This window comes from Ailuropoda melanoleuca, chromosome X, assembly GCF_002007445.2.
Source record: "Ailuropoda melanoleuca isolate Jingjing chromosome X, ASM200744v2, whole genome shotgun sequence".
NCBI lineage: Eukaryota > Metazoa > Chordata > Mammalia > Carnivora > Ursidae > Ailuropoda > Ailuropoda melanoleuca.
In genome coordinates, this window is record NC_048238.1 from 56,874,428 (window position 1) to 56,902,235 (window position 27,808).

The window sequence follows — 27,808 nt, forward strand, 5'->3', positions numbered from 1 at the left end:
CCATCGGAATCTGGGGATGTACTGTATGGTGATTAACATAATATAATAAAATAAAATTTAAAAAAAAACAAAAACAAAAAACAAAAACAAAAATAAAAACAAAAAAAAAAGTGTCTCTGGTGTGTGCTGCATGCACTCTGCTGTTGTGTTTTGGCTGCTCTATCCTTCAGGCCAGTCATTTGCAGGGGCTCTCCTTGCCTACAGTGGGCAGTGTTTAGTCCTTGGCCAGAGTGTGGAGAATTTAAATTAGGTGTGCTCTGGTCTGCTTGTTAAATGAGACCTGATACTACTTCCAGTAGAACTGAAGCCCTGCAGAGCTCTCTGCTCAGGAGATGTGGGATGGGGAGAGGTTTCTGCTTCTCTGGGGAAGTGGCCTGCCACTCTGGGACTGAGAGCGCAGGGGTGTGGGACTTGGTGTAAGCCGGTTAGGTAGCCAGAGTGGGTGCTGCATTACTTCCTGCAGGTGGATGTGTGTTTATGCTGAGGAACAGGGAAGAGAAAATGCACCAGCCAGCTTCTTTGTTCCCAGAGAGGCTTGTCATGAACCCTTTCTCTCAGAGAGGTGCTCTAAGATCAGTGAATAATCTCCCTGGATCCACCAGGCATTTGAAGGGGTACATGCATCGTGGTGTTTATAGCAGCATTATCAACAATAGCCAAAATATTTAAAGAAGCCAAATCAACTGATGAATGAATAAGGAAGATGTGGGGGGATGTTATCCAGCCATCAAATTTACTCAGCCATTGAAAAGAATGAAATCTTGTCATTTGCAATGACGTCAATGGAGCTACAGTGTACTTTGCTAAGTGAAATAACTCAGTAAGAGAAAGACAAATACCATATGATATCACTCATATACGGAATTTAAGAAACAAAACAGATGAATGTATGAGAAGGGGGAAAAAAGAGTGAGAGAGAAGGAAACAAACCATAAGAAACTCTTAACAAGAGAGAACAAACTGAGGGTTGATGGAGGTCGGTGGGGGATGGGCTAGATGGGTGATGGATATTAAGGAGGGCACTTTTCATGATGTGCAACTGGGTGCTGTATGTAAGTGATGAATCACTTACTTCTAATCCTGAAACCAATATTGTACTATATGTTAACTAACTAGAATTTAAAACTTTGAAGAAAAAAAAAAGCCTGCAACCTTTAAAACTCTAGTCTTTAAGCCCCACTGGCTGCAATAACTCAACAAAATCATACCCCTGTTTTCGCAGCAAGTGGCATTGGGGAAATGCTCTCCTTGTGAGTTCCCTTGTGCCCTCCTCTCTATCTTGCCTTTCTCTGTGACCACGGCTTCTTTCCCTCTGCAGAACCCACAATCCGTTTCTCCCCCAAACCATGTCTCCATACTCCATACTTTCTTCAATGTGACTTCTTCTCTCCATTTAGTTGTGGAGTTTGTTATGTCAGTCTTTAGGTTGATTTCTGGGTTATTTAGAAGGATTTAATAGTTATCTAGCTGTGTACATGGGATGAGACAAGCCTAGCATCCTCCTAGTCCTCCACCATCTTCTCTCAATTTTTTATAATATTACAGATGTAACTAATCCTGGCTCAACCTTAAACCATAATCTCATAAAAAGGTATGGATCCTGGATTATACGGACATTTCTAAATCTGAAGGGTACCTCCATATTCCCTGATCAACTATTATAGTCCACATTTAGGAAAGTATTAAGAGTTACCAAGACATGACGTGAGTTCCATAAATCTGATCCAAGCTTCTGGACTTTGCCTACTCTGATCAAAGAAGGTAACAGAAGTAAACTGTTTTATGGACAACTTCTAACTTATTCCACATTTTTCACCATAATAAAATCACATAGGTTATAAAGAAATGGAGATCCAACTTCCGATATAAAGAAGACATAACATGGAAAAGTCAAATAAGAAAGGTTTCACAAAACAAAGATCAGTAAAAATTACTGAAATTTTATGAAAGACCAAAAAAGGTCTACTCTTCTCACTTTTTCCTCATACTACAGAAGGCATCAGAATTATTCCTAGCAAATGGAATCTTCTCTGACCTCTAAAGGGCTTATTGTTAAACTGGTTATTGAACTTTAAAAAGGGTCAAAACTATGGACTATGCAAATTAAGGAAAAGGAGAAACTACACATTGCAACAAACTACTTTACGATTAGAAGAAGAAACTTTTCGGGGCACCTGGGTGGCTCAGCCGTTAAGCATCTGCCTTCAGCTCAGGTCATGATCTCAGGGTCCTGGGATTGGGCCCCACATCAGGCTCCCTGCTCAGCAGGAAGCCTGCTTCTCCCTTTCACACTCCCCTTGCTTATATTCCCTCTCTTGCTGTCTCTGTCAAATAAATAAATAAAACCTTAAAAAAAAAGAAAGAAAGAAAGAAAAAGAAACTTTTCGAGGCAGCTGGGTGACTCAGTTGTTAAGCATCTGCCTTCGCAAGACCTTCAGAAAGGGTAGAGGAGGGGCGCCTGGGTGGCACAGCGGTTAAGCGTCTGCCTTCGGCTCAGGGCGTGATCCCGGCGTTCTGGGATCGAGCCCCACATCAGGCTCCTCTGCTGTGAGCCTGCTTCTTCCTCTCCCACTCCCCCTGCTTGTGTTCCCTCTCTCACTGGCTGTCTCTCTGTCAAATAAATAAATAAAATCTTTAAAAAAAAAAAAAAAAGAAAGGGTAGAGGAGGAACAACGCTTAAATGAGGGCCCCAAAGGGTACAATATCTTCATGTACTCTGAGTTAGTTTGTGGTCTGTTGTGTAGTGCTGTCTCAGAGAGATTCATCAGCTAATATACTTCAAATGTTACATTTAGACCCAAACACTTATACACACTTAACTCAGTGTTTTCAAAAATGGTGAGGAAATGACGGACTAAACATTCAGTCTTTTTCATCTTCCTGTGAATTGCTTTCCTTCCCTTTGAAGTCCCAGACAACTTCCTCCTGCTTAGTCCAGAATGACATATAACTATTTTGCCTGTCTTTAATAACTCCTGTCTGTGTGGATCCCTGTACATATGTAATTAAACTTGATTTTCTCCTGTTCAAAAAAAAAAAAAAAGCATCTGCCTTCGGCTCAGGTCATGATCCTGGCGTTCTGGGATGGAGCCCCACATCAGGCTCCCTGCTCAAGAGGAAGTCTGCTTCTCCCTCTTCCACTCCCTCTGCTTGTGTTCCCTCTCTCACTAAGAAAGGAAGAAAGGAAGAAAGGAAGAAAGGAAGAAAGGAGGAAAGAAAGAAAGAAAGAAAGAAAGAAAGAAAGAAAGAAAAGAAAGAAAGAGAAAGAAAGAGAAAGAAAGAAAGAAAGAAAGAAAGAAAGAAAGAAAAGAAAGAAAGAAAAGGAAAAGAAAAAGAAAAAGATAAACTTTTTGGGGTGCCTGGGTGGCTCAGTCAGCTAAGCATGTGCCTTCGGCTCAGGTCATGATCCCGGGGTCCTGGGATCGAGTCCTGCATCAGGCTCCTTGCTCAGCGGGGAGCCTGCTTCTCCCTCTGCCTGCCTCTCCCCACCCCCCTTGCGCACTCTCTGACAAATAAATAAAAATCTTTAAAAAAAAAAAAGAAAATAAACAAACTTACTTTCTGGGCCACCTGGGTGGCTCAATCGGTTAAGCATCTCATATGCTTCAGCTCAGGTCATGATCCCAGGGTTCTGGGATTGAGCCCCAAGTTGGACTCTCTACTAAGCAGGGAGCCTGCTTTTCCCTCTCCTTGCCTCTCCCCCTACTTGTGCACGCTCTCTCTGTCAAATAAATAAAATCTTTAAAAAAAAAGTTAAAAAAAAAAGAAAAACTTTTCTTATCAAAAACTACCTAACTAATTGCACACTCTTGGAAAGCTCCCTTAGCCCCTCTGAGCTAAAGTGTAGTGATTTTGGTAAATAATCACCTGATCTTAATTTAAACAGTAAGGAAACAACCCTGAGGCATGTGAAAGAGTATACAAGAAATCAAGAATACTCCAAATAATCCAGTGTCACAACAATATAACTGTTACTAATTTACTTCCTTGAGACTGTGGCAGTGATTAAAAAATGTAAAAATCACTTTAAAACATAATAAATGTCCTTCACTTTCTTGAACAAGAGATCTGACATGCTTCCTATAAAAATATTCTTACTTTATTGTTAGAAAATACATAGAAACATCCTAATAAACTATTAAAAACATAGTATTACACTAAGAACCCTGAAGTGGAAGAGAAATAATCTTCGTATAGTCCTAAAACTAACTGAAATTTTACTGGATGACTGTTAAAATACTTTCCAGTTATTAAATTTGCTGAAAGGGATCACCAATCCATCCTCATGTTTGATTTTAAGAGTCAATCAGCAGGGCACCTGGGTGACTCAGTCAGTTGAGCATCCAACTCTTGATCTCGGCTCTCAGCTCAGGTCTTGAACTCAGGGTCATGAATTCAAGCCTCGCATTTGGCTCCATGCTGTGGAGCCTACTTGAAAAAAAAAAAGAGTGATGAGCTGAGACATGACTAGCTGGCTCAGTCAGCAGAGCATGCAACTCTTGATCCTGATGTCATGAGTTTGAGCCCCATGCAGGGCAAAGCGATGAAAGAGAGAGAGAGAGAGAGACACAGACAGACAGACAGACAGAAAGAGAGAAAGAAAGAAAAGGAAAGGAAAGGAAAGGAAAGGAAAGGAAAGGAAAGGAAAGGAAAGGAAAAAGAAGAAAAATGGAGGAAAAAAGTAAATCAGCTCCACGTCCACTCCTGAAATAATAACCAATCAGCAATTCCTTTTCCCTCTGCAATGTAAAGATTACAACATCCCCCCATTTTAATTCATACCATCCTCAGACTAAAGGAAAACTCCAGTTCACTTGAGACTCAACCCCAAACCATATTTCTAAAATGCTACTGCCTTCCTCTTTTAATCTAGGTTATCTCATAGATTGTTATATAACCCAATATAGGGATAGCATTTTAGAGCTAAAAGCACTTTATTTTTTTAAAAGATTTTATTTATTTATTTGAAAGAGAGAGACAGCCAGTGAGAGAGGGAACACAAGCAGGGGGAGTGGGAGAGGGAGAAGCAGGCTCCCAGTGGAGGAGCCCGATGTGGGGCTCGATCCCAGGACTCTGGGATCACGCCCTGAGTTAAAGGCAGACGCTTAACGACCAAGCCACCCAGGAGCCCCAGAACTAAAAGCACTTTAAAATGAGGGACTGGACTAGATAAAAAGGAAAAAATCGAGGCCCTGGGTCATATAGTTATCAGAATACCCAGAACTAAAAGTTATAGAAAGCATGGTCCAGTGCTTTCTCAATATTTCATTCTATTAGTAACACTATGTTCCATGACCTGAAAATACCTTATTTTACACTACCTAAAGGTTCAAAGTCATTTCATTCCCTTACAAACTATTTAAGTATAAACAGAAATCAAGCTAGCTATCATCACTGAATGGGAGGTATGTCATATAATAAATCTACTGTGCCAATCATCCTGCTGTTTATCTTTGTTAACTTAGCATCCTGTCAAAACCAAGAAACTGAACAATCCTCACAAAGACCTAGCATAAAAAGACAGACTTCCTCCCTCTGTCATGTTTCCTACTTTGTAGAAAAACACACACAAATAACAAAGATTTATTATGTACCATTACACAAATAAATGCTGGTTTTAAAAATAACTTTAATAAAACAAACTTATGAATAAAAGGAAATGTTTTGAACTCCTCACTTTTAAAATTGATCATGCCTAGGCCATATTACTCAAAACTAAGGAAATATGAACCATACCCATGCTTCCTTAGAAGGATATCATTAAATATGAATAGTGTCCACATATAGAAAAAATTGTTCTTCAGCAATTTTCTTGAAAAACTGAGATACATTTATTTTAATTCCTATCTCTTGTTTACCTATAGATACAGTCCTAGCCATTTCTTAGAAGGCAAAATACTATATATACCATTATCATAATAGCACTCAAAACCATGACAACTTCACTTCTTCTGAAATCATTATTACACAAAAATTTTCAGGGGCCCCTGCATGGCTCAGTCGGTTAAGCGTCCAACTCTTGGTTTCGGCTCAGGTCATGATCTCAGGATAGTGGGACTGAACCCCACGTTCGAGCTCTGCCGTCAGAAAGGAGTTTGCTTGACATTCTCCCTCTCCCTCCCTCTCTGCCCCTACCCCTGTCACACACTCTGTATAAAATAAAATCTTTAAAAATTCTTTTAGAGCTATGTTTTAGAGAAAGGAATAGCAAATTCAAATATAACACCAGAAATAAAACAAGTGAGAAAAATCTCAAATATTAAAGATTAAGGTGAACAGTATAAACAATATATTCTTAGACTACAACTATGACTATTTAAAAAGAACATTTACAGTGACATAAAAATTACTTCTGGTTTTCACTGAATGCTATTATCTTCTCTTCCCACCACAATCTTTCTTTTATGTTGGAAAACCTAAGCCAAGAAAGTTATATTTAAGTTTCAAGGCCATAACAATTTATCTTTTTTAAGATTTTATTTATTTATTTGAGAGAGAGGGACAGAGATGGCAAGAGAGAGCAGCAGCGGGGAGGAGAGGGAGAACAGGCTCCCTGCTCAGCAGGGAGTCCGACACAGGCCTCAATCCCAGGACCCCAGGACCATGACCTGAGCCAAAGGCAGATGCCCAACGAACTGAGCTGCCCAGGTGCCCCAGGACCATAACAAGTTCAATAAAGGAAAACCAGGAAAAATACTTCCACCAAATATAAAAGACTGACATCTGGGGGTGCCTGGGTGGCTCGGTCAGTTATGTGTCTGACTCTTGATTTCAGCTCAGGTCATGATCTCAGGTTGTAAGACTGAGCCCCAGTCGGGCTCCACCCTGGGCATGGAGCCTGCTTAAGATTCTCTGTCTCCGGGGCGCCTGGGTGGCACAGCGGTTAAGCGTCTGCCTTCAGCTCAGGGTGTGATCCCGGCATTATGGGATCGAGACCCACATCAGGCTCCTCCGCTATGAGCCTGCTTCTTCCTCTCCCACTCCCTGCTTGTGTTCCCTCTCTCGCTGGCTGTCTCTATCTCTGTCAAATAAATAAATAAAATCTTAAAAAAAAAAAAAAAGATTCTCTGTCTCCCTCTCCCTTCTGCCCCTCCCCACTCACACTCTCTCTCAAAAAAAAAAAAAATAAAATAACATCCACATTCTATTAAACATATTTTTAAAATCTTGTCATCAAAGGAATATGGGCAGAGAATAGAAACATTTATAAAAGATGCAATCAGTAAAACACGTTAAACTACCTTTAACCTCTTTATAGCAAGGTACTACTTTATACCCTACAACTGAAATAGCAATAATGTCCACTGTCCAAGGTACAGTGAAACGGGTACTCACACATTCTGTTAACAGTGTAAATAATTATAAACCCATTAGAAAGCAACTGGTAAATGATCAAAGAATCATAAACATTCAAACATTATATTCACTAATCCCTCTCTTACACATATAATCTAAGGTGATCTTTTAAAAAAGCATTTTAAGTGTAAAGTTGTTGTCACATTATAAAAATTAGAATTTTAATCAGTAAGAGTAGAGTTTAGTCAATTATGGTGCCACTAAATGGATTAAAAATAACTATGAAAGAGGGGCACCAGGGTGGCTCAGGCAGTTGAGCATCCAACTCTTGATTGTGGCTCAGGTTATGATCTCAGGGTCATGAGATCAACCCCCCCATCGGGGTCAGCACTTAGTCTGCTTGTCCCTCTCCCTCTTCCACTCCCCCCTCCCTGCATGAGCACGTGTGCTCTCTCTCTAATAAACAAGTAAAATCTTTTTTTTTAATTTTTAAAAATCAACTATGAAAGAAACAGAAAGCAAAACAGAAATCACCAGGGAACTGGGGAAGAAAGGAATGGGGAATTACTGTTTAATGGGTAAACAGTTTTTCTTTGGGATGATCAAAAAGTTCTGCAAATTGACTGTGGTGATAGTTACAAAACACAGTTAATGTACTTAATGCCACCAAACTGTATGCTTAAAAATGGTTAAATGGTAAATTTTATGAATTGTAGATCTAAAAATGATTAAACAGTAAATTTTATTCTGTATACTATAATAAAAAAATAACTACAAAAAACATTTTAAGTGAAAAAACTGATTACCAAATTTAATCACAACTATTTATAACTATGTGAACATTATATAAGCACATGTAGAAGGAATTAAAAGAACCTTTGTGGGTGAGATGAGACAAACCACTGGCTCTAAGGGAGCAGTTCTCAATGGGGCCAATTTTGCTCCCTGGGTACATATGACAATGCCTGGAAACAATTTTGGTGGTCACAACTGTGGATGGGATTATCACTGGTGTCTAGTGGATAAAGGACAAAGAATACTGCTGAACATCTTATGATACACACAAGAATCCCCTCACAACAAATAATAATCTAGCTCAAAATGTCAACAGTGATTCTATTCAGAAATCTGGCTTTAAAGTAATATGATTCAAAGGGTTCTTCCATATTTAACGTGTCTATATTTTTTAAAGGTTATATGGTAAATATAAAAATGCATTTAAAGGCTCAGAGCTTTGGATTCTCTTTCTTTCCCCTACAAACTTCCATCACAATTCATAATTTTTACCCCAAAAAGAGAGAGAGGTGGGGAACCAAAGGACAAAAATGGGGAAAACAGCAAACTGTCACACACGGATTATTTTTCTGCAAACTGTTCTTCAATGGATTACAACAAACAGGACAAACTGGGACTAACAGGCTTTAACACAATTTCCACAGACCTGTCCATGTGGTGGTTTTTTTATTCTCTCACTCTCATTTGTTTCATTACAGCTGTTTATTTTCAAATTTGAGACCTATTACTCTTACACCATTGTTTCCCCATGATATTATAACTTTAAAAAATATTATTCCTCAAACACAACTTTGCAAATGCAAATAAATGTTGAAGAAATGAAATGAGACAATCACCAATTTTTTAAAAAATCACAGTAACGAATGCTAAAATTAGTAAGTGAAAGTTTACTGAAGAACAGGATATTTACAAAGTATCTCCCCAAGAATCATTTGTTAAAAATGGAGAAAAATTAACTTCACATAGAAAAATCTGGTGGATACCACTTTAACCAAGTGATCAAAATTATCACCAGTAACGGGACCAACTGACATCATCTGTCTCCTGCTAAGAGGCACTTAAAAAGAACACACCATCATTCCTGTTATTCTCCGTCCAAAATTCGTAACTCAATCTAATCATAAGGAAGCAACATACAAACCCAAATTGAGGGATATTCTAAAAAAAGAAATAGACTGTAGTCTTCAAAAATGTTAAGGTCGGGGTGCCTGTGTGGTTCAGTCAGTTAAGTGTCCGACTCTTGATTTTGGCTCAGGTCATGATCTCAGGGTTGGGAGATCAAGCCCCATGTTGCACTCCTCGCTGGGCATGGAGCCTGCTTGAGATTCTTTCTCTCCCTCTCCCTCTGCCCCTCTCCAACAAAAAAAATGCCAAGGTTAGAAGAGAAATATAGTACGATTTCACTCATATGTGGAATTTAAGAAATAAAACAAACAAGCATGGTGGGGGTGGGGGGCGAAAGACAGGCAAACCAAGAAACAAACTCTGAACTACAGAGAAGAAACTGATGCATACCAGGGGAGTGGTGTGTGGGGCTACGGGTTAAGGAGCTGTTAGGGAGGGGTGCCTGGGTGGTGCAGCTGGTTGAACATCCAATTCTTGGTTTCATCTTTTTTTTCAACTCTTAGCTTCAGTTTGGGTCATGATTTCAAGGTCATGAGATCGAGCCCCATGTCAGGCTCTGTGCTCAGCACAGAGTCTGCTTGAGATTCTCTCTCCCTCTCCCCTTCCCACTCATACACACTCTTGCTCTCTCTAAAATAAATAAATATTTAAAAAAATAAAATAAATAATTGATAGGGATTAAGGAATGTATTTGTTGTGATGAGCACTAGGTGTTGTACAGAAGTGCTGAATCACTATATATTGTACACCTGAAACTAATATTACACTGTATGTTAACTAACTGGAATTTAAATTAAAACTTAAAAAAACTGTCAAGGTCAAGAAGACAATGAGAGGAACTTCCAAGTTAAAGAATATTATTAGGGCAACTTTCAATATGGATTTCAGATTAGATAAGAGTATTGTATGTATTTAAAATTTTGTGATACGATAATTACCCAGTAATTGTGTAAAAGAATACTCTTGTCCTTTGGAAATTCTGAAGCATTTAGGGGAAAGGGACATGATGTTATGCAACTTACTCTCAAAAGGGTCAGGAAAAAAACGAATATAACCAGAAAATATACAAATGATAATGTACTTGAAACAAAATGTTAACAATGGTGACTTTAGAAAAAGGGCAAACAGGAGTTCTTTGTACTCAGAACACTTCTGTAAATTGGAAATATCAAAATAAAAGCTACAAAAAATTTTGTAGCATTTTAACTTTTCAAGTATCTTCCTTTTCTAAGGACATGGAACTATAACAGGAGACCAGTTTCAGTTAATCTGACCCCATGTCTAATCTAAGAAAGCAGGTAACAGTTTAAAATATATCACTCTAGGGGCGCCTGGGTGGCACAGCAGTTAAGTGTCTGCCTTCAGCTCAGGGCGTGATCCCAGCGTTATGGGATCGAGCCCCACATCAGGCCACCACATCAGGCTCCTCCTTCTTCCTCTCCCACTCCCCCTGCTTGTGTTTCCTCTCTCGCTGGCTGTCTCTATCTCTGTCGAATAAATAAATAAAAAAATCTTTTAAAAAATAAATAAATAAATAAATAAATAAAATATATCACTCTGATAATTTGCTTAAAAAACATACAATTATGGGGGTGCCTGGGTGGCGCAGTCGTTAAGCGTCTGCCTTTGGCTCAGGGCGTGATCCCGGCGTTATGGGATCGAGACCCACCACATCAGGCTCCTCCGCTATGAGCCTGCTTCTTCCTCTCCCATGCCCCCTGCTTGTGTTCCCTCTCTCGCTGGCTGTCTCTATCTCTGTCAAATAAATAAAATCTTTTAAAAAAAATACAATTATGTACATTTGCCCACTTCACTCCTCTATTTAAATACCAAGAATCATCAGTGATGATAACATTTAAGAATTTGACAAATACAGGATGAAAACAGTCTACACGGAGGATGGTATAAGAATAATATCTGACATCTAGTTTTAGTTTTATATAAATCTCCACCCCTTCCTATTTTCATACATTATACACTAGAGCTATTTTCTTGAGTGTGATATTTACTGTAATTTTAATCATTTCACTTTATCATTGTTCAGTAAAACAAGTTGATATTACTTTAAAGACTTAAATTATTTGATTTTCTATGATATAAAAAAGCATAAGAAGATATTAATATAGCATAGAGAGCCTTTTCAAATCTTTAAAAAAGTCTTTTCAAATTTGACCCAAGTAATGTTCCTTTTTTCACCTTTACCTCCCATATCCTCTCCAATCACAATGTCTCACTGTTCTCAAAGGCACAAAACAGCCCTTCTATCAAGTCCCTAGACATGACCTTTGCATCACCTAGAACATCTCCCCTCCTTAACAGCACTACCACCTTGCCTTAAATCCCAACACAAAACTGCCATCTATCTCCTTGGGAAATATTGACATTAACTCTCCAAGACTATTTTTTGCTGTTCTTCCACATTTCTTGGTTCGTGTCTTTGTAACTGTACTTAACCACATCATAGTGTATTTCAGTCATTTATTCCTCCACTTAGCTATTAATTATCTACAAATCCCTATCATCTAGAATTGTGGTTATCAAACAGGAGGACTGTGCAACTCCCACACCCTCACCAACCACAGGAACCATCTGACAGTGTCTTTAAACATTTCCAGTTGTCAAAACTGGGGGGGGGGGCGTTATTAGCATCTACTGAGCAGAGGCCCAGGATACAATGCATACACAGAAGAGCCTCCCATAGCAAAGAATTATCTGGACCAAATGTCTATAATGCCAAGACTGAAAAGCACTGCCCTCAGAGAATCCCTGGCTCATATTAAGCCTTAAAAATGTTTATGAAAATAGAAGAAAATACTTATCAAAGAATTTAGAAACATAAAAAGGGATATATAACGTGGAACACTACAGGCTCAAGAATTGCCAAGATAGTACAAAGAAGAGCAATGTGGGCATTCATGCCCTAGCAGATTTCATGAAAAGCTATAGTCATTAAGAATACGTGGCACTGGCACAGGGATTACAATAAACACACCAAGATTGACATCATATACAATGGTGGAGCGAGTAACTCCAAAATTCTGTCCCTCCACTAAGGCAACAATTACACTAGTAAAAAATTTCCGAAGCAACATTTTTGGAAATCTAGACTCTAATCAAAAACCTACAACCAGGCACCTGGGTGGCTAAGTCGTTAAGCAACTGCCTCTGGTTCAGTCATGATCCCAGGGTCCCAGGATCAAGCCCCGTTATCAGGCTCCCTGCTCAGGGGGAAGCCTGCTTCTCCCTCTTCCACTCCCCCTGCTTATGTTCCCTCTCTCACTGTCTCTCTGTCAAATAAATAAATAAAATCTTTTAAAAAAAAAAGAAACCCTACTACCAACAGGGAACAGTTAATAGAAAAAGCTGCTGAACATCAGTATGAGAGCACTGTGGTATTTTAACTTTATGCACCTATCATGTCCCCCTCATGGCTAGATGGCAGCCATGAAGATGGTGGCCCCCATTCCTAGTGAACTTGCGGATGACAAAGGTAGTGATGAGGATCCTATTCTTAAAGAATTGTGGTTATGTGTTTTGACCTGTTTGGTCATTATCCGACAGAATAAGATGGGGGTTGTCTTTCTTTCACCCACCTCAGAACTTTCTAAGAAGAAGCAAGTTCCTAGATGAACAGAATTCGTCCAAAGCATTTAAAGGCAAATATACTATACACAGCCGCCAGGGCAAGGGATAACAAGTGGGCCAGGCACTTGACAGACATAAAAGGATGGGAAGAAAGAAGCCAGGTAGAGATACAGGAGAAAATAAGAGCTCCAAAGAGCTCTAAAAAGCTCCAGCACATACCAAGGAATTTAGAAGGCCACACCTATGCAGCTGGACACGTGCTCAGAAAAGACAAGGGTAGACCATAAATTTTCACCTTTAACTGACCTTTAGCCTCCACCCATTCAGGAAGTGACCGTTACAAAGAGTTTTAAATGGACTGGCTAAGCACTGAGAAGTACCCCAACACTGAGCCAATCTACGAAGAGAGAGAGTTGTTTTGGTTTGGTTTGGGTTTTTGTTTGTTTTTGAACTTTTTTTTTTTGCTTGCATGTATTTAAGGAAAATTCTGTCAAGCCACTAACTGAACAATAAGCTACCAGAACAAACACTTCAGTATCCACACGTGACAAATATAGCCTCTGTAAAAATAGGTTAGCAAGTTCACTAAGCAGGGGTACCTGGGTGGCTCAGTCAAACACCTGCCTCTGGCTCAGGTCATGATCTCAGGGTCCTGGGATCGAGCCCCACGTGGGGCTCCCTGCTCAGCCAGGAGCCTGATTCTCCCTCTCCCTATTCCCCTCCCTGCTGCTTGTGCTGACTATGTTTCTCTCTCTCTCAAAAAAATAAAATCTTTTAAAAAAAAAGAAAGTTCACTAAGCAAAAACCACCACAAGAAGCAACAACAAACATTTGGGAGGGGGGAAAATGTTTTCCAGAATTGCCATATTACAATATTCAAAGTATCCGTTTTCAACATTAAGTTAGAAGCATGCAAAGAAATAAGAAAGTATGGCCCATTCCCAGGGAAAAAAGAAGAAATTAACAGAACTGTTCCTAAGGAAGCTCAGATGTTGGAATTAATAGGCAAGGACTTTAAATCAACTGTTTTAAATACAATCAAAGAGCTAAAGAAACCAGCATGCCTTACCAAGGTAAGAATATACAATGAAAGAAATAAAAAGGAACCAAATAAAATTTTGGAGTAGAAAAATGTAATAGCAGACATGAAAAATTCACTACAGAGGTTCAACAGAAGATCTGACCAAGGATAAGAAAGAATAAGTGAATTTAAAGATATAACCAATTGAGGGGCGCCTGGGTGGCACAGCGGTTAAGCGTCTGCCTTCGGCTCAGGGCGTGATCCCGGCGTTATGGGATCGAGCCCCACATCAGGCTCCTCCTCTATGAGCCTGCTTCTTCCTCTCCCACTCCCCCTGCTTGTGTTCCCTCTCTCGCTGGCTGTCTCTATCTCTGTCAAATAAATAAATAAAAAAAAAAAAAAAAAATAAAGATATAACCAATTGAGATTACCCAGTATGAGAAGCAGAAAGAAAAAAGAATGAGGAAAAGTGAACAGAGCATCAGAAACTTGTGAGATACCATTAAGCATAGCACATGCATAATGACAGTCACAGAAAAGAAAAAGGAGCAAAAGAATATTTAAGTAATAGTCAAAGCATCCCAAACTCATGAAATACATGAATCTACATATCCAAGGTCAATGAATTCCAAGAAGAATAAACCGAGATTTACAGTGAGACAAAATATAATTAAACTGCCAAAGCCAAGGAAAATCTCAAAATCAATGATAATTGACAAGTACAATGGATCCTCATTAAGATTAACAGTTGAACACCAGTAAAGTGAAATGACATATTTAAAGTGCTGCAAAAAGGGGCGCCTTAATAGTTGGTTAAGCTGACTCTTGGTTTCAGCTCAGGTTATGATCTCAGGGTCCTGAGATCAAGTTCCACATGGGGCTCCACACTCAGCGTGGAGTCTGCTTAAGACTTTCTCTCTCCCTTTGCCCCTCCCCCCGTGCTCTCTCTCAAATTTTTAAAGATTGACTACTAAAGTGCTGTAAAAAAAAAAACCCTCATCAACCAAGAATTCTGTATCTAGCAAATACATCCTTGACAAATGAAGAAATATGCCAAAAAATCAAAAGCAGAGGAAATGCATTGCTAGTATACCTGCTGTACAAGAAATGCTAAAGGGAGACTATCAGGCTGAAATGAAACACCACCACAGTGTAACCTGGAGCTATATTATAAAATAAAGAACAATGGTAAAAGCAACCGAATTAGGTAAATACCAATGCTACTTTTTTCTTTTTCTTTTTGATTTGTTACTATTCAATCTCTTTACTTCAGTTGATAATCAAAAACATCTCAAAAAGAAAAACCCAGGATCAGTGGCTTCACCAGTAAATGCTACCAAACATGTAATGAATAATTATCATCTCTCGAATTCTTCCCAAAAACAGAAGAGGAGGGAACACTTAATTCATTCTACAAGGCCAGCATTACCCCGATACCACAAAGATATCACAAAAGAAGAAAACTACAGGCCAATATCCCTTATGAATATTGATGCAAAAGTCCTAAACAAAATACTAGCTACTGATACAAAAATCCTAAACAGAATGCTAGCAAACAGAGTTCAATAACACATCAAAGAATTATACAACATGACCAAGTGGGATTTATCCCAGGAATGCAAAGTGTGACAAAAATAAATCAATGTAAAATACCACATAAATAGAATAAAGGGGGGGAAATCACATAATCATCTAAATTGACACAGAAAAATCATCTGACAAAATTCAATACCCTTTCACAATAAACACACTCAGAGAACTATGAAGAGAAAGGAACTTCCTCAATTGGATAAAGGGTATTAATGAAAAACCCATAGCTGGGGCACCTGGGTGGCTCAGTTGGCTAAGTGTCTGCCTTCAGCTCAGGGCATGATCCCGGAGTCCCGGGATCGAGCCCCACGTCGGGCTCCCTGCTCAGCAGGGAGTCTGCTTCTCCCTCTGCCCTTCACCCTGCTTGTGCTCTCTCTCTCTCTCTCTCTTGCTCTCAAATAAATAAATAAAATCTTAAAAAAAACATAGCTAACATCATACTTAATAGTGAAAAGACTTAAAAACTTACAACCTAAGATCAGAAACAAAACAAGTATGTCAGTTTTTTCCATTTCTATTCAAAAGAAATTAAAAAAAAGAAAAAACAATCCAAACAGTAAAGGATGAAATAGTTTGTAGAGGATGTGATCTTACATTCAGAAAATACTAAAGAATCCACAAAAAAATATTAAAGATAATGAATTCCACACAGTTCCAGGATATAAGATCAACACACAGAAAGCAGTTATATTCCTATACACCAGCAATAAACAATCCAAAGAGGACACTGAGAAAACACTTCCATTTACAACAGCATCAAAAAGAATATATAGGAATGAATTTAATCAAAGAGGTTCAAAACTTGTACAATGAACACTACAAAACATTGCTTCGAAGAAATAAACAATTCCAGGGGCGCCTGTCTGGCTCAGTGAGGAAAGCTTGTGACTCTTGATGTCAGGGTCATGAGTTCAAGCCCCACATAGGGTGTAGAGATTACTACAAAAAATAAACCAAAAAAAGAAAGAAAATAAATAATTCCAATTAAATGGAATGACATCTCATGTTCTAAAAGATCTAATATTGTTGAGAGCAATACTCCCCAAAATATACAGATTCAATGTAATCTCTATTAAAACTGCAACAGCCACTACTGCAAAAATGGAAAAGTCAATCCTAAAATTCATATGCAAATTCAAGGGACCCCAAATAGCTAAACCAATCCTGAAAAAGGACAAAGTTGGAATACTCTCACTTCCCAATTTCAAAACTTGCTACAAAGCTCAAGTAATCAAAACAGTGTGGTACTGGCATAAGGTTAGACAAATAGACCCAAAAAACCCAGCAATATATCCATATATCTACAGTCAACTAATATTAGACAAGGACGCCAAGACCACTGAATGGAGAAAGAACAGTCTCTACAACAAATGGTGCTAGGAGAACTGGATATCCACATGCAAAAGAATAAAGTTGGACCCCATCTTACACCATATACAAAAATTAATTCAAGGGGGCACCTGGCTGGCTCAGTCAGTAGAGCATGTGACTCCTGATCTCAAGGTTGTGAGTTCAAGACCCACATTGGGTGTAGAAATTACTTAAGAATAAAATCTTGCGGCGCCTGGGTGGCTCAGTCAGTTAAACGTCCAACTCTTAATTTTGGCTCAGGTCATGATCTCAGGGTTGTGAGATCAAGCCCGATGTAGGGCTCCATACTGGGTGTGGAGCCTCCTTGAGATTCTTTCTCTCCTTCTCCCTTTGCCCCTCCCTGCTCCCTCTCTAAAAATAAATAAATAAATACATAAATTTTAAAAATCTTTTTAAAAAATTAGTTCAAATTGGATCAAAGACCTACATATGAGCTAAAACTATAAATTCTTTAGGGGCGCCTGGGTGGCACAGGTGTTGGGCGTCTGCCCTTGGCTCAGGACGTGATCCCGGCGTTATGGGATCGAGCCCCACATCAGGCTCCTCTGCTGTGAGCCTGCTTCTTCCTCTCCCACTCCCCCTGCTTGTGTTCCCTCTCTCGCTGGCTGTCTCTATCTCTGTCAAATAAATAAATAAAATCTTTAAAAACAAAAAAAACTATAAATTCTTTAAAGAAAATAGGGACGCCTGGGTGGCTCAGTCAGTTAAGCATCTGCCTTTGGCTCAGGTCATCATCCCAGGGTCCTGGGATCAAGTCCCGCATTGGGGCCCCTGCCCAGCAGGGAGTCTGCTCCTCCCTCCCCCTCTCCCTCTATCCCTCCCCCACTTGTGCTCTTTCTCAAATAAAATATTTTTTAAAAATGCAGACTTCCTGAAACCAATATTGTACTGTATGTTAACCAGGATTTAAGTAAAAATTTGAAAAGAAAAAAAAAGACACAATGGAGGACTAAAACCATTCGAGTCTATTTTTTTAAAATATGAAAGTATATATGCTCTAATGCAGGTAAAAAATTACATACTCGTAATAAAGCAGTAATATTTGAATAAGGTCAGCATCCTGCCTCACTATGTTTAAATAGCTGTCTCTGTGTAATACTCTAAGTAAAAAGTAAATTGCAATAAAGGTCACCACGTTCATGTGGGCCTAATTACCAAAACCTTCAAGAAATGTTTCATCTCACCTCATACACTGATTTCTGCGTTAATAAATACAGTTCATTCCAGTTATATACCACACCCCACCCCCACCGAAAGGCAGTCTTTAAACGGAGACAAGAGGCAAAGAATGTGGCAAGAGCAAGAAAGCAAAGCAAAAAGTTGGTTTTTTTAAAGATTTTATTTATTTATTTATTTGACAGAGAGAGAAACAGCCAGCGAGAGAGGGAACACAAGCAGGGGGAGTGGGAGAGGAAGAACCAGGCTCCCAGCAGAGGAGCCTGATGTGGGGCTTGATCCTAGGACTCTGGGATCACGCCCTGAGCCGAAAGCAGACGCTTAACGACTGAGCCACACAGGCACCCCACAAAGCAGAAAGTTTTACTCCTGTTGTAAGAAAAAGGTCTTTAGGTGAGAACTGTGGTTCTCTTCCTCTGCAGAAAAAAAAATACAATTTTAAGACATTTAGATTTTAGAGACAGAAAACAGCACTTGTTTCCACAATTCATCCTTCCAGTTAGGCAGGTAACCCTAGTTCCCATCCAGAATAATCAGGTTACTGTTTAGAATTCAGATGTCAGAGGCAAATCATGGAATACACTAATGAGTGGGTGGTAGTATTCAGGAACACAAGTCATTTAGATTTTTTAGTATCTATTGGAATGGGGAAGAAGGAAGAAGAAGTTCCCAAAAGTCATCCTTTCCTGCCTTGAAATTCCACCTTTTACTCAAGTTCATTCTACCCAAGTACTAAACTACTGTGTTCTTATACCACATGTCAGTAGCACTCAGCTGGTACTATACTTTTAGGGAGAATGGGGGTTGAACATATATGTCTATATTCTCCTAAATATATTCCTTGTCTAAAGGACTGTTCTATCTTCTCAGTATTTCCAATAATTGGCACAGAGTAAACTCAAATGTAACCCCATGCTCAAAATATTCAAAGGCTCCCCATGTTTATAAAATATGAAATTCCTAAGCATAGCATTCAAAGCTCTCTGCAAGATAGTTCACACAACTTTCCAATAGTACCACAACTCAGCTCAAATACGGTTCCCTTCCCCCTCTTCTACTGAATTTTTTTTTTTTACTTCTCTTACAATAAGCAACACATTCTGCTTATAGTTCCTTGTTTAAAACTCAGTGTACTCTCTACTGGAGTGTAAGCTCCTCAAAGGAGGAAACTGGTCTGGGTTCATCTTTTTCCCATGTGGGAAGTAACAAATTGCTTTGTACAGAATAAAAATAAATGCTTATTAAAATGAAGATAATGTCTGCTCAGGGATTCTTTAAAAGAAGAGTAGTGATTTGATGAGCATTAAAAAAAAAAAAACAACCCTGAAAAAAAAACACAAAACAACCCTGAAGTCATTTAGTACCCTCCAATATCTTCTCTTCGGTGTCTGAACTGAGATACTCAGTAAGCTGTGTCAGATGCATGATAGTCAGCCTTTGAAAGAAATGTATTATTTCATATACTTAACAAGTAACAGGTGCAGTCACTTTAATATGAAACATTCACTCTTGATTCTCTACTTTTAGCAGACACTCAGAATACACAATGAAAATTCATAAATAGGGTGTTTTGTGGTTTTGAATTTTGGGGGTATATGAAGAAGGTGGAAAGGTGAAAAGCCAAAAAAAAAAAAAAACAACACACACACCAATAAAATGTGGGCAAATTCTTCCCAACTCTACAGAAATTAACTAAACCTAGCTTCAAATACTTAAATTAAATGGCAGAGAATGAGCTCATTGATAATCTTAGTATCAAAAGAAAATACATTCTAAAATACAGTAAAAGCAAAGGTATCATATGCCTCCTGATAAAATGTGCTAAGACACAATATCACTTCATAGTATTTCTAGCAAAACACATGATCACAAGGAAGTATCAGACGAATCCAAATTAACGACCCTCTTCTTCAAAAGTATGTAAGAAAAAAAAAAAAACAGACAGCAAGGTACAGCGCTCCAGAGTAAAGAAGATTAAAGAGACATGACAATGAATTGCAATGCATGCTCCAAAACTGGATGCTAGACCAGAAAAAAATTTTTTTTCTTTCACTATAAAGGACATTATGAAGCAACTGGCAAAACATGAATAAGGTCTATAGATTAGAAACAGTATTGTATGGGGGCACCTGGCTGGCTCAGTCAGTGGAGCATGCAACTTCTGATCTCAGGGTTGTGAAAGCGCCACACTGAGTGTAGAGATTGCTTAAAAATAAAATCTTAGGGCATCTGGGTGGCTCAGTCTGTTAAGCATCTGCCTTCGGCTTAGGTCATGATCTTGGGGTCCTTGGACTGAGCCCCGCATCAGGCTCCCTGTTCAATGGGGAAGCTGCTTCTCCCTCTCTCCCCGCCCCCCACTCATGCGTGCATGCATGCGCGTGTGCTCTCTCTAATAAAATCTTTTTTAAAAATCTTTTTAAAAAAGGAATAGTATCAATGTCAATTTCTAATTTTGCTAACTATACTTATAGAGGCTATGTAAGAGGATATTCCTATTTTGGGGAAATACATATTGAAGTATTTGGCGGTAAAGGAGCATCATGTCTGCAATTCACTCTCAAATGACTCAATAATATAGACAGAATGATAAAACAAGTGTTAAAAATTACTATTTGCTGAATCTGGGTGAAGGACCTATGAGAACCTGCATACTATTTTTGTGAATTAAGTCTGAATTTGCATTTTTTAACTTTTTATTTTGAAATATAGTAAAAAGGAGATGATTATTCTTTATCTCCTTGAAGGTAGATCAGATTCATCTCCTGAGGGTACAGTTATTAAAAACATTTTAAAAAATCATTCAATAAAAAACTGCATGAGATCAATGAGACATTGACTAGAAAGTTGTTCTAAGTAAATGTCTCTGGTCTCTAGATATTTTTAAAACGTTACTTATAAAAACACCAAATGTCTTTTACGGGAGTAGGACTAAGTTACTAGCCAAAATGTATATTAATACAGATTTTTTTGAAGGGACAAGGCTTTAATTTGTCTTATTCACCTAAGCAGTACTTTGAACAGCTCTTGGCACACTGCAATAATAATCAGTAATAGCTAGTATTTGAGTAATTAGTATGTCCCAGACAGTAATCTAAGTGTTTTGTGTCCTTTAACTCAATTAATCTTCACATAGTCCAAGAAATATTTGGTGATTGAATTAGTACTTTTTGCAGGATGACCATTATAGTCAGTTCTGAAATCATGTAACATGAGTTCCTAAAAATCACCAGATTATGCAAAATTGTGCAACAAACACCACAGGATTCATAGGGAAAATGGGGTTAGAAGCACAAGACTCAAAAAACTTTATCAGTGACACAATTTTTAAAAAGATAGAAACCTAATAAAAATGATACCACAATTTTACAGTTTACACGAGATGATTAAGAAATACACAAACACAATAAATACAGCACTTTACCTTGAAAAAGACCTGAAGTTTGCTTGTGGAAGTACATCAGATGGGCTGCAGCTCATGAATTACTGTGAAATGATGGAAGGAGGATTATCTGAAATCGGATGGAAAATTGTAACAACAGATGTGGATGGGAGTGGCTTATAACACAAGGGGGGCACTAAGCTAGCCAACAGATGTTTTGAGGTGTGAGGTGTGTGCACGTATATGCCTGTATTTAATGCAGTTCAGTTCAGCTGGGTACCGTTTTCTGCATTCACCCAGGGAAAGCTTTCTATAAAGGGCCAGATAGTAAATATTTTAGGCTTTGTGGGCCGTTAGGTCTTTGTTACAACTATTCAACTCAGAGATTGTGGTACAAAAGCAGCCACAGATAATATAGACAAATGGGCTTGGGTGTGTTCCAACAGAACTTTTTTACAAAAATAGGCTACTGGTTGGTGGTCATAATTTACTGATCCCTGACCTTGCAGACAAAATCCTGCATAAGAGAATGCAAATTTTGTCTTATGCTCAAATTGTTCCCTCATGTCCCTCACTTGTTGGGACAAATACGCATACAGCAGAACTATGTTTGGATTGCTATCATATGAACCAAAAAATAATTAATATAATTCAAATAAGCAAAATAACAAATCTAGCTTTACATGAAAATAAATTACGTTGATTTTTGGACTTTTTTAAATCAATGATTATCCAAAAGTCAACTGACCACTTCAAATGACCAAAATAAGAACTAAGGATAGATTCTGAACAATCACAGTCAATCAAAATCTGTGCATTAAATTCTAAACTATCTTTAAGAAAAGTGGAAAATACTTTTGACGGTTCTTCTGAACTGAAATTATCAGGCTCATCTGCAAAGGGCACATGTGGCTTTTTCAAGCTTATCAAGCCACAAAAGTTAACACACAAACTGAACTAGAAGATGAGTAAGTTCTGGACATCTAATGCATAGCATGGTGACTAGAGTTAACTATACTCTATTACATACTTGAAATTTGCTAGAAAGTAGATTTTAAATGTTCTCACCATAAGAACAAAAAAATGGTTACGTGAGGTATGTGTTAATTAACCTTTTCGTGGTAAACATTTCAAATATGTACATGTATCAAATCATCATGTTGTACATCTTAAACTTACACAACGTTGTATGTCAATTATGTATCAATAAAGCTGGGGAAAAAACATACTAATTGCACAATAATTATACAATATTTGTCCAGGAACTGAGTTAAAAATTCTAAGTTGACCTGGTTCCAAAGAGTAAACACTAATATACAACAATCCTTTGCTCAAGCTGCCATATCTCACATCTGGACTCCCCCAGTTTTCTTTGTCAAAACTGCATCCTTCAAGGGCCAAATTCAAATGCTTTCTCTATAAAGCCTTCCCTGGACCCCACCAGAAATATCCTCCTACTCTGAATTTAGATTTTCTTACTGCAGCATTTATTACTTTATATCCTGCTTCAAAATTATTTGTGTACATGTCTAATTTCCTCTGCCATATGGAAAATAAGACTAATCTTTAGCCATATTAATCCCTCTGCACGGGCAGCCCTTTTTCACAGCCAACCCTTAACTGCTAACTCATCTTCAAGACCCAATACAGATACCATCACCTCTGTAAAACTTTCCTAGAAATCCCCCAAATTAGGCTTTCCTTCATTTCTGGTACCCAGTAAAACCAAAATACCTCTATTTTAGCACTGTTTTATACCCACTTGTTCATTTAATATCTCCCTCACTAGGTTAAGAATGCCTTACGGATGTGGGAATCTTGTCTTATTAACCTTTGCATACCATAGCACAGTGCCTGGCACCTAGTTGATACTCAAGTATTTGATCAACTAATAAAGCATTCTCCCAAAATCTGAAGTACAGGATTTAAACACATGAACACCATTACCATCCCAATAATTTCTTAAACAAATATTATATAGAAAAGTCAACAAGAAAGCTGGACTATAGATCCAAGAATGGCTACTTCAAGCCAAAACTGAAAAACAAAGTCTCAAGAAACAGGATCTGAAAATAGTGCCTATAGCACACCATTCACAGAATCTTTTCCCAGGGCAAAAAGCACAACCGGGCAGAATAAAGGTCTTTTCAGAAGTATCATCTCTAATCATAAAGGACAGAAACAGGGGCACCTGAGCAGTGCAGTAGGTTGAGCATCCGACTTGTGGTCTCAGCTCAGATTATGATCTCAGGGTCATGAGATTGAGCCCCACGCTGGGCTCTGTGCTCAGCATGGAGTCTGCTTGAGACTCTCTCCCTCTCCCTCTCCCCCCTGCACGCTCTCGCTCTCTAAAATAAATAAATCTTTTTTAAAAAGGGGAGAAATATAATATCCTGGATATAATAATCTTTCAAAATAGAACATATCCTGAGCCACAATAATTATTAACTTCTCAACAAAAAGTGTTTCCTTTCCAATGTTTGCACAAATACATGTACATTGATGACAGATGATATCAACACCTGTATCCTAACCATGTGAGTTTTAAAACAGAAAAAAGATACACATACATGCTTCCCTTCATCACTACCCTTCTTCCTACCCCCCTCAAAGTGAAATAAAAAAATTATCAACATTCACATAAGCAGGACTATTTTTTTTATTTTTTTAAAACTCTACACCCTGTGTGGGGCTCAAACTCACAACAGGATCAAGAGTCACATACTCTACCAACTGAGCCAGCCAGGTGCCTACATTTTTTCTAAATAACCTTACAGAACATCAAGTACAGGTTCTTTTTGCAAATGACAAAACAGAAGCCTGGAAAGGATAAATTTGTCCAAGGTCCTACAATCAGGTAAGCAACAGAGCTATACCTAGAAAACCCAGGTGTGGCTCACAGTTCAGTGTTCATTCCTCTACACCAACAGTTCTCAAACTTTTAATCTTAGGACCTCTTTACACTCTTAAAACGGTTAATAATTAGCAAAGAACACAAAGTGCTTTAGTTTATTGCCTTTTAAGAACCACTGCTATAACCATGTAACTGCCTCCAGAACTGCAGGCTTTATGAATATCTATAAAACTTACTCCCATTTTACAGATGGAGAAATGGAGGATAAATATCCTACATGTCAGCAATCAAGCCAATCATAAGACAAACATTAGCATACAGGTACAGAGAAGTCCTACTTAGATGCTCCTCTTACTGTCCTACTATTTTCAACATTCCTAAGAGAAGATCTAAACATCATTTTCCAGTGGCTTAAACCATTTGAACAGCTTTTGCCAATGCTCAAGAGAACATTCAAGTTCTGGAGGAAAGGACTTCGTGTAAACCCAAGATTTGTCTGACACAATCCATACATTTATTCAGACTCCAAGAGTGAAACAGACACATAAATATACACAATTTCTTACAGAAAAAATTATTTCACACACCCATATACAGAGAAATTTCTTTAAATACTACATTTATCTTATCTCTAGAAATATAATTTATAACTGAAAGCTTATGGTCAACTATACCAAGGGTTGCCAATAATGAGAACTGGCATGATCAAAATTAAAATCACAAATGTCTTTCTTTTCACCCAATCAGCAACAGAACCAAACAACTGGTATTTAAATGCTTTCAAAACGCTTTATAAAAATTTCATGTACTCCCCCTCCACAGCCTGGCTTAATACTTTCCACTTAGCGGGAATGCAAATATTTCACAGATAACATTTTTCAAAAATTAGGTTAGTAGGCAATGATTGTGAATTACTACCCTAACAGATACTTTCTAAGACATTTTCCCAGCATCTCTCCATTTAGACAACGTCTGCCTTTTAAAATCTAGGACCATGGGGCACGTAGCTGTCTCAGTTGGTAGAGCTTGTGACTCTTGATCTCAGGGTTATGAGTTTAAGCCCAACATTGGGCACAGAGCTTACTTAAAAACAAATAAATAAATTAAAAAATAAAATTTAAGACTAGTAACAAGTTATACTGCTGTCAGGTTTTCAAGTCATCAGCTGCCATAATGATTAGAATGACAAGTCCCGGGGAGCCCAGGTGGCGCAGTCGGTTAAGTGTCTGCCTTCAGCTCAGGTCATGATCTTGAGGTCCTGGGATCAAGCCCAGCGTCAGGCTCCCTGTCAGGCTCCCTGCTTAGTCGGGAGCCTGCTTCTCCCTCTCCCTCTGCCCCTCCTCCCCATCCATGCTCTATCTCAAATAAATAAATAAAATCTTTAAAAGAAAGAATGGCAAGTCCAATCAAATCTCTGACCCTTACACAAAAATAGTTTATCTGTCAATCAGAAGCTCATCTTTCATAATGATAAATATTTCAAGAAATAAGCCAATCTTATTTAAAATAAAATACACAGGAAAAGCTCCTTAAAAATAATAACAAAATCTTTTAAAGACTGAGCCACTGATTTTTCAGTGTATGATTTAGCCAGGTCATCAGTTTATTTCCCTCCCTCTTGCCTTTTGGCTATTTTTTCACCACAGAACCACAGAAAATATCTTTTTTTATAAACACTAGTAATAATTAGAACTAGTCTTTGTTCCTATTTTTAAGTGCTCAACAAAAGTTCTGATGCAAAAAAATCTGGAACTATTGTGTAAAATAAAATTAATGTACAGAATTGCTCTATTATTTCTATCTTACATTAGGAGAGACTCAAGAGTGATTCAGTATTGTGGGTTCAACTCACTCAAGCACTACCTGTCAGATTATCCTTTGACTATGATTATGATTTGAGATGAATGACACTTCAGCCTGAGACAGTTCAGAACACCCACTTGGTGCTCTTTCACAGTAAATAATCGGGGGGCATCAGACATTTTTAAATTAACATTTATATATGTGGTTCTTTACAAGGGGTTCTTCATGTAGCTTAAGACTCTGCTGGAATTAAATGTTTTCAGTTTTTCTCATTATCTCAACTGTACGTGAAAGGCAAAATATTGTAACAGCTACAAGCTCTAAGACCTACAACAAATAGCCACAATAGTAGCTAACACGAACTTCTTCCATTTTAATACTTGGGCTAAATTAAAATGATCATAATCACATTAGACATGGCAGCTCAAGGGGGCATTAATGCCTTGTGGCTAAGAACGTAAGTTCTGGAGTCAAAACTGGGTTCAATTCCAGCTCCACAAGTTACAAGCTGTATAGCTTTAGTCAAGCTGTTTGATCTCCCTATGCCTCAGTTTCCTCCTCAGCTGTAAAATGAGGAATGCTAAGTACCTACCCCATAGGGTGGTTTTGAGAATTAAGACTGTACAGATGAAGGTCAACAATAAGCACTCTTCAAGACCAATACACACACAAAAAAAACTGACCCTGGCATAAAATGAATGAAGTCTTCTTTTTGTGAGACGTTCGGCAAAATCTAGAGGTTATATTTACCTGAAAGGTACACCCTTCATGTAAACGAACATGAGCACCCAATAACCAGCCAACAAGTTGTACTGGATACCTCTTACATGCCCAGTACCCTATAAATAAAGGTTTATTTGTATTTGGGTCAATTAACACAAATTCAGAAACCGAGGCTACAATCTTTACACAGCTAGGGATCTATAAATTAAGAACTAAAGTGTATTTTTTTCTCAAGGGAAGGAAAAGATCTTCTATCTACTGCTTATTAATGTAGAAAAATAGGCATAAGAGGTATCACAGGCTCATTCCCAAATCCTACAAGCTAGCTAAAAGCATATACCATCATAATACTTACTCAAAGGCACATTTTGCCAACTACCAATGCAATTCTGATCCATGCTCCCTGTAGTTTTCTTAATTTTGCCACTAGGCACCAAGGATACATTTCAGAGCAGAAAATTACTTAATTCACAAGGGATGAAAAGTCAGATGCCAAACAGTCTGAAAAGCAAGCCAGCCACCTGTGTAAAAGTAGTATACATTTCATATTAACCACCCATATTTTTAGACACTATCAAGAGGCAAATCAGAAGCACAAGAGAAAAACCACCTCAACCTAATAAACGTGCTTGATTGGTAGGAGGCCTGCCAGGCACAGCTTCCCTTGCAATAAATCTTACTTCCCATCGACCCACATTAACCTGCTCCTCATCCCTCAAGGAATAAATTTTTTAAAAGTAGGGTCTGGTTACTTTTGTTCAAAATTTGCCCAGAAAGTGGAGAAAAATTTGAGGTCTGCCTTACCACCCATTAAAGCTTGACTTCACAAAAAGTATACTGGGGTATATATACCCTGCGTTAGTACTCCCTCGCCTAGAGATAAATCCAAGGATACCCTTCAGGATCTGGAGTACAGAAGGAATATAAAAACCTAGCAAGACCCACCCGTTCATCCCCCAAAAAAGAGCTTGTCCCCCGGGGCTGCAGAAAAAAAAAAAAATTCCGCAAAGCTGGGGTATTTCCCGTCTCCTGCTATATAAACGCCACTAACTCGTCCCAGGATCTCACATCCTCCCGCCCGCCCGCCCCT

At 38.4% G+C, this 27,808-nt stretch overlaps 1 protein-coding gene across 8 annotated transcripts in view; it reads right to left on the reverse strand.

Moving 5' to 3' along the window:
* The window catches only part of ATRX (ATRX chromatin remodeler), a 310,799-nt gene that overhangs the window by 282,403 nt on the left and 588 nt on the right, over nt 1-27,808 (reverse strand). For 4 of the 8 annotated variants that reach the window (XM_019809464.2, XM_019809463.2, XM_011236679.3 and 1 more), the window contains exon 2: nt 21,381-21,468. The exons of 2 other annotated variants lie outside the window; for them this stretch is intronic. In XM_019809464.2, coding sequence (XP_019665023.1) covers nt 21,381-21,436 — 56 coding nt within the window. In that variant the 5' untranslated portion in view covers nt 21,437-21,468. Of the gene's footprint in view, nt 1-21,380; nt 21,469-27,808 lie in introns of those variants that run through there. 2 more of the 8 variants (XM_034649522.1, XM_019809462.2) reach the window with 2 other exon arrangements.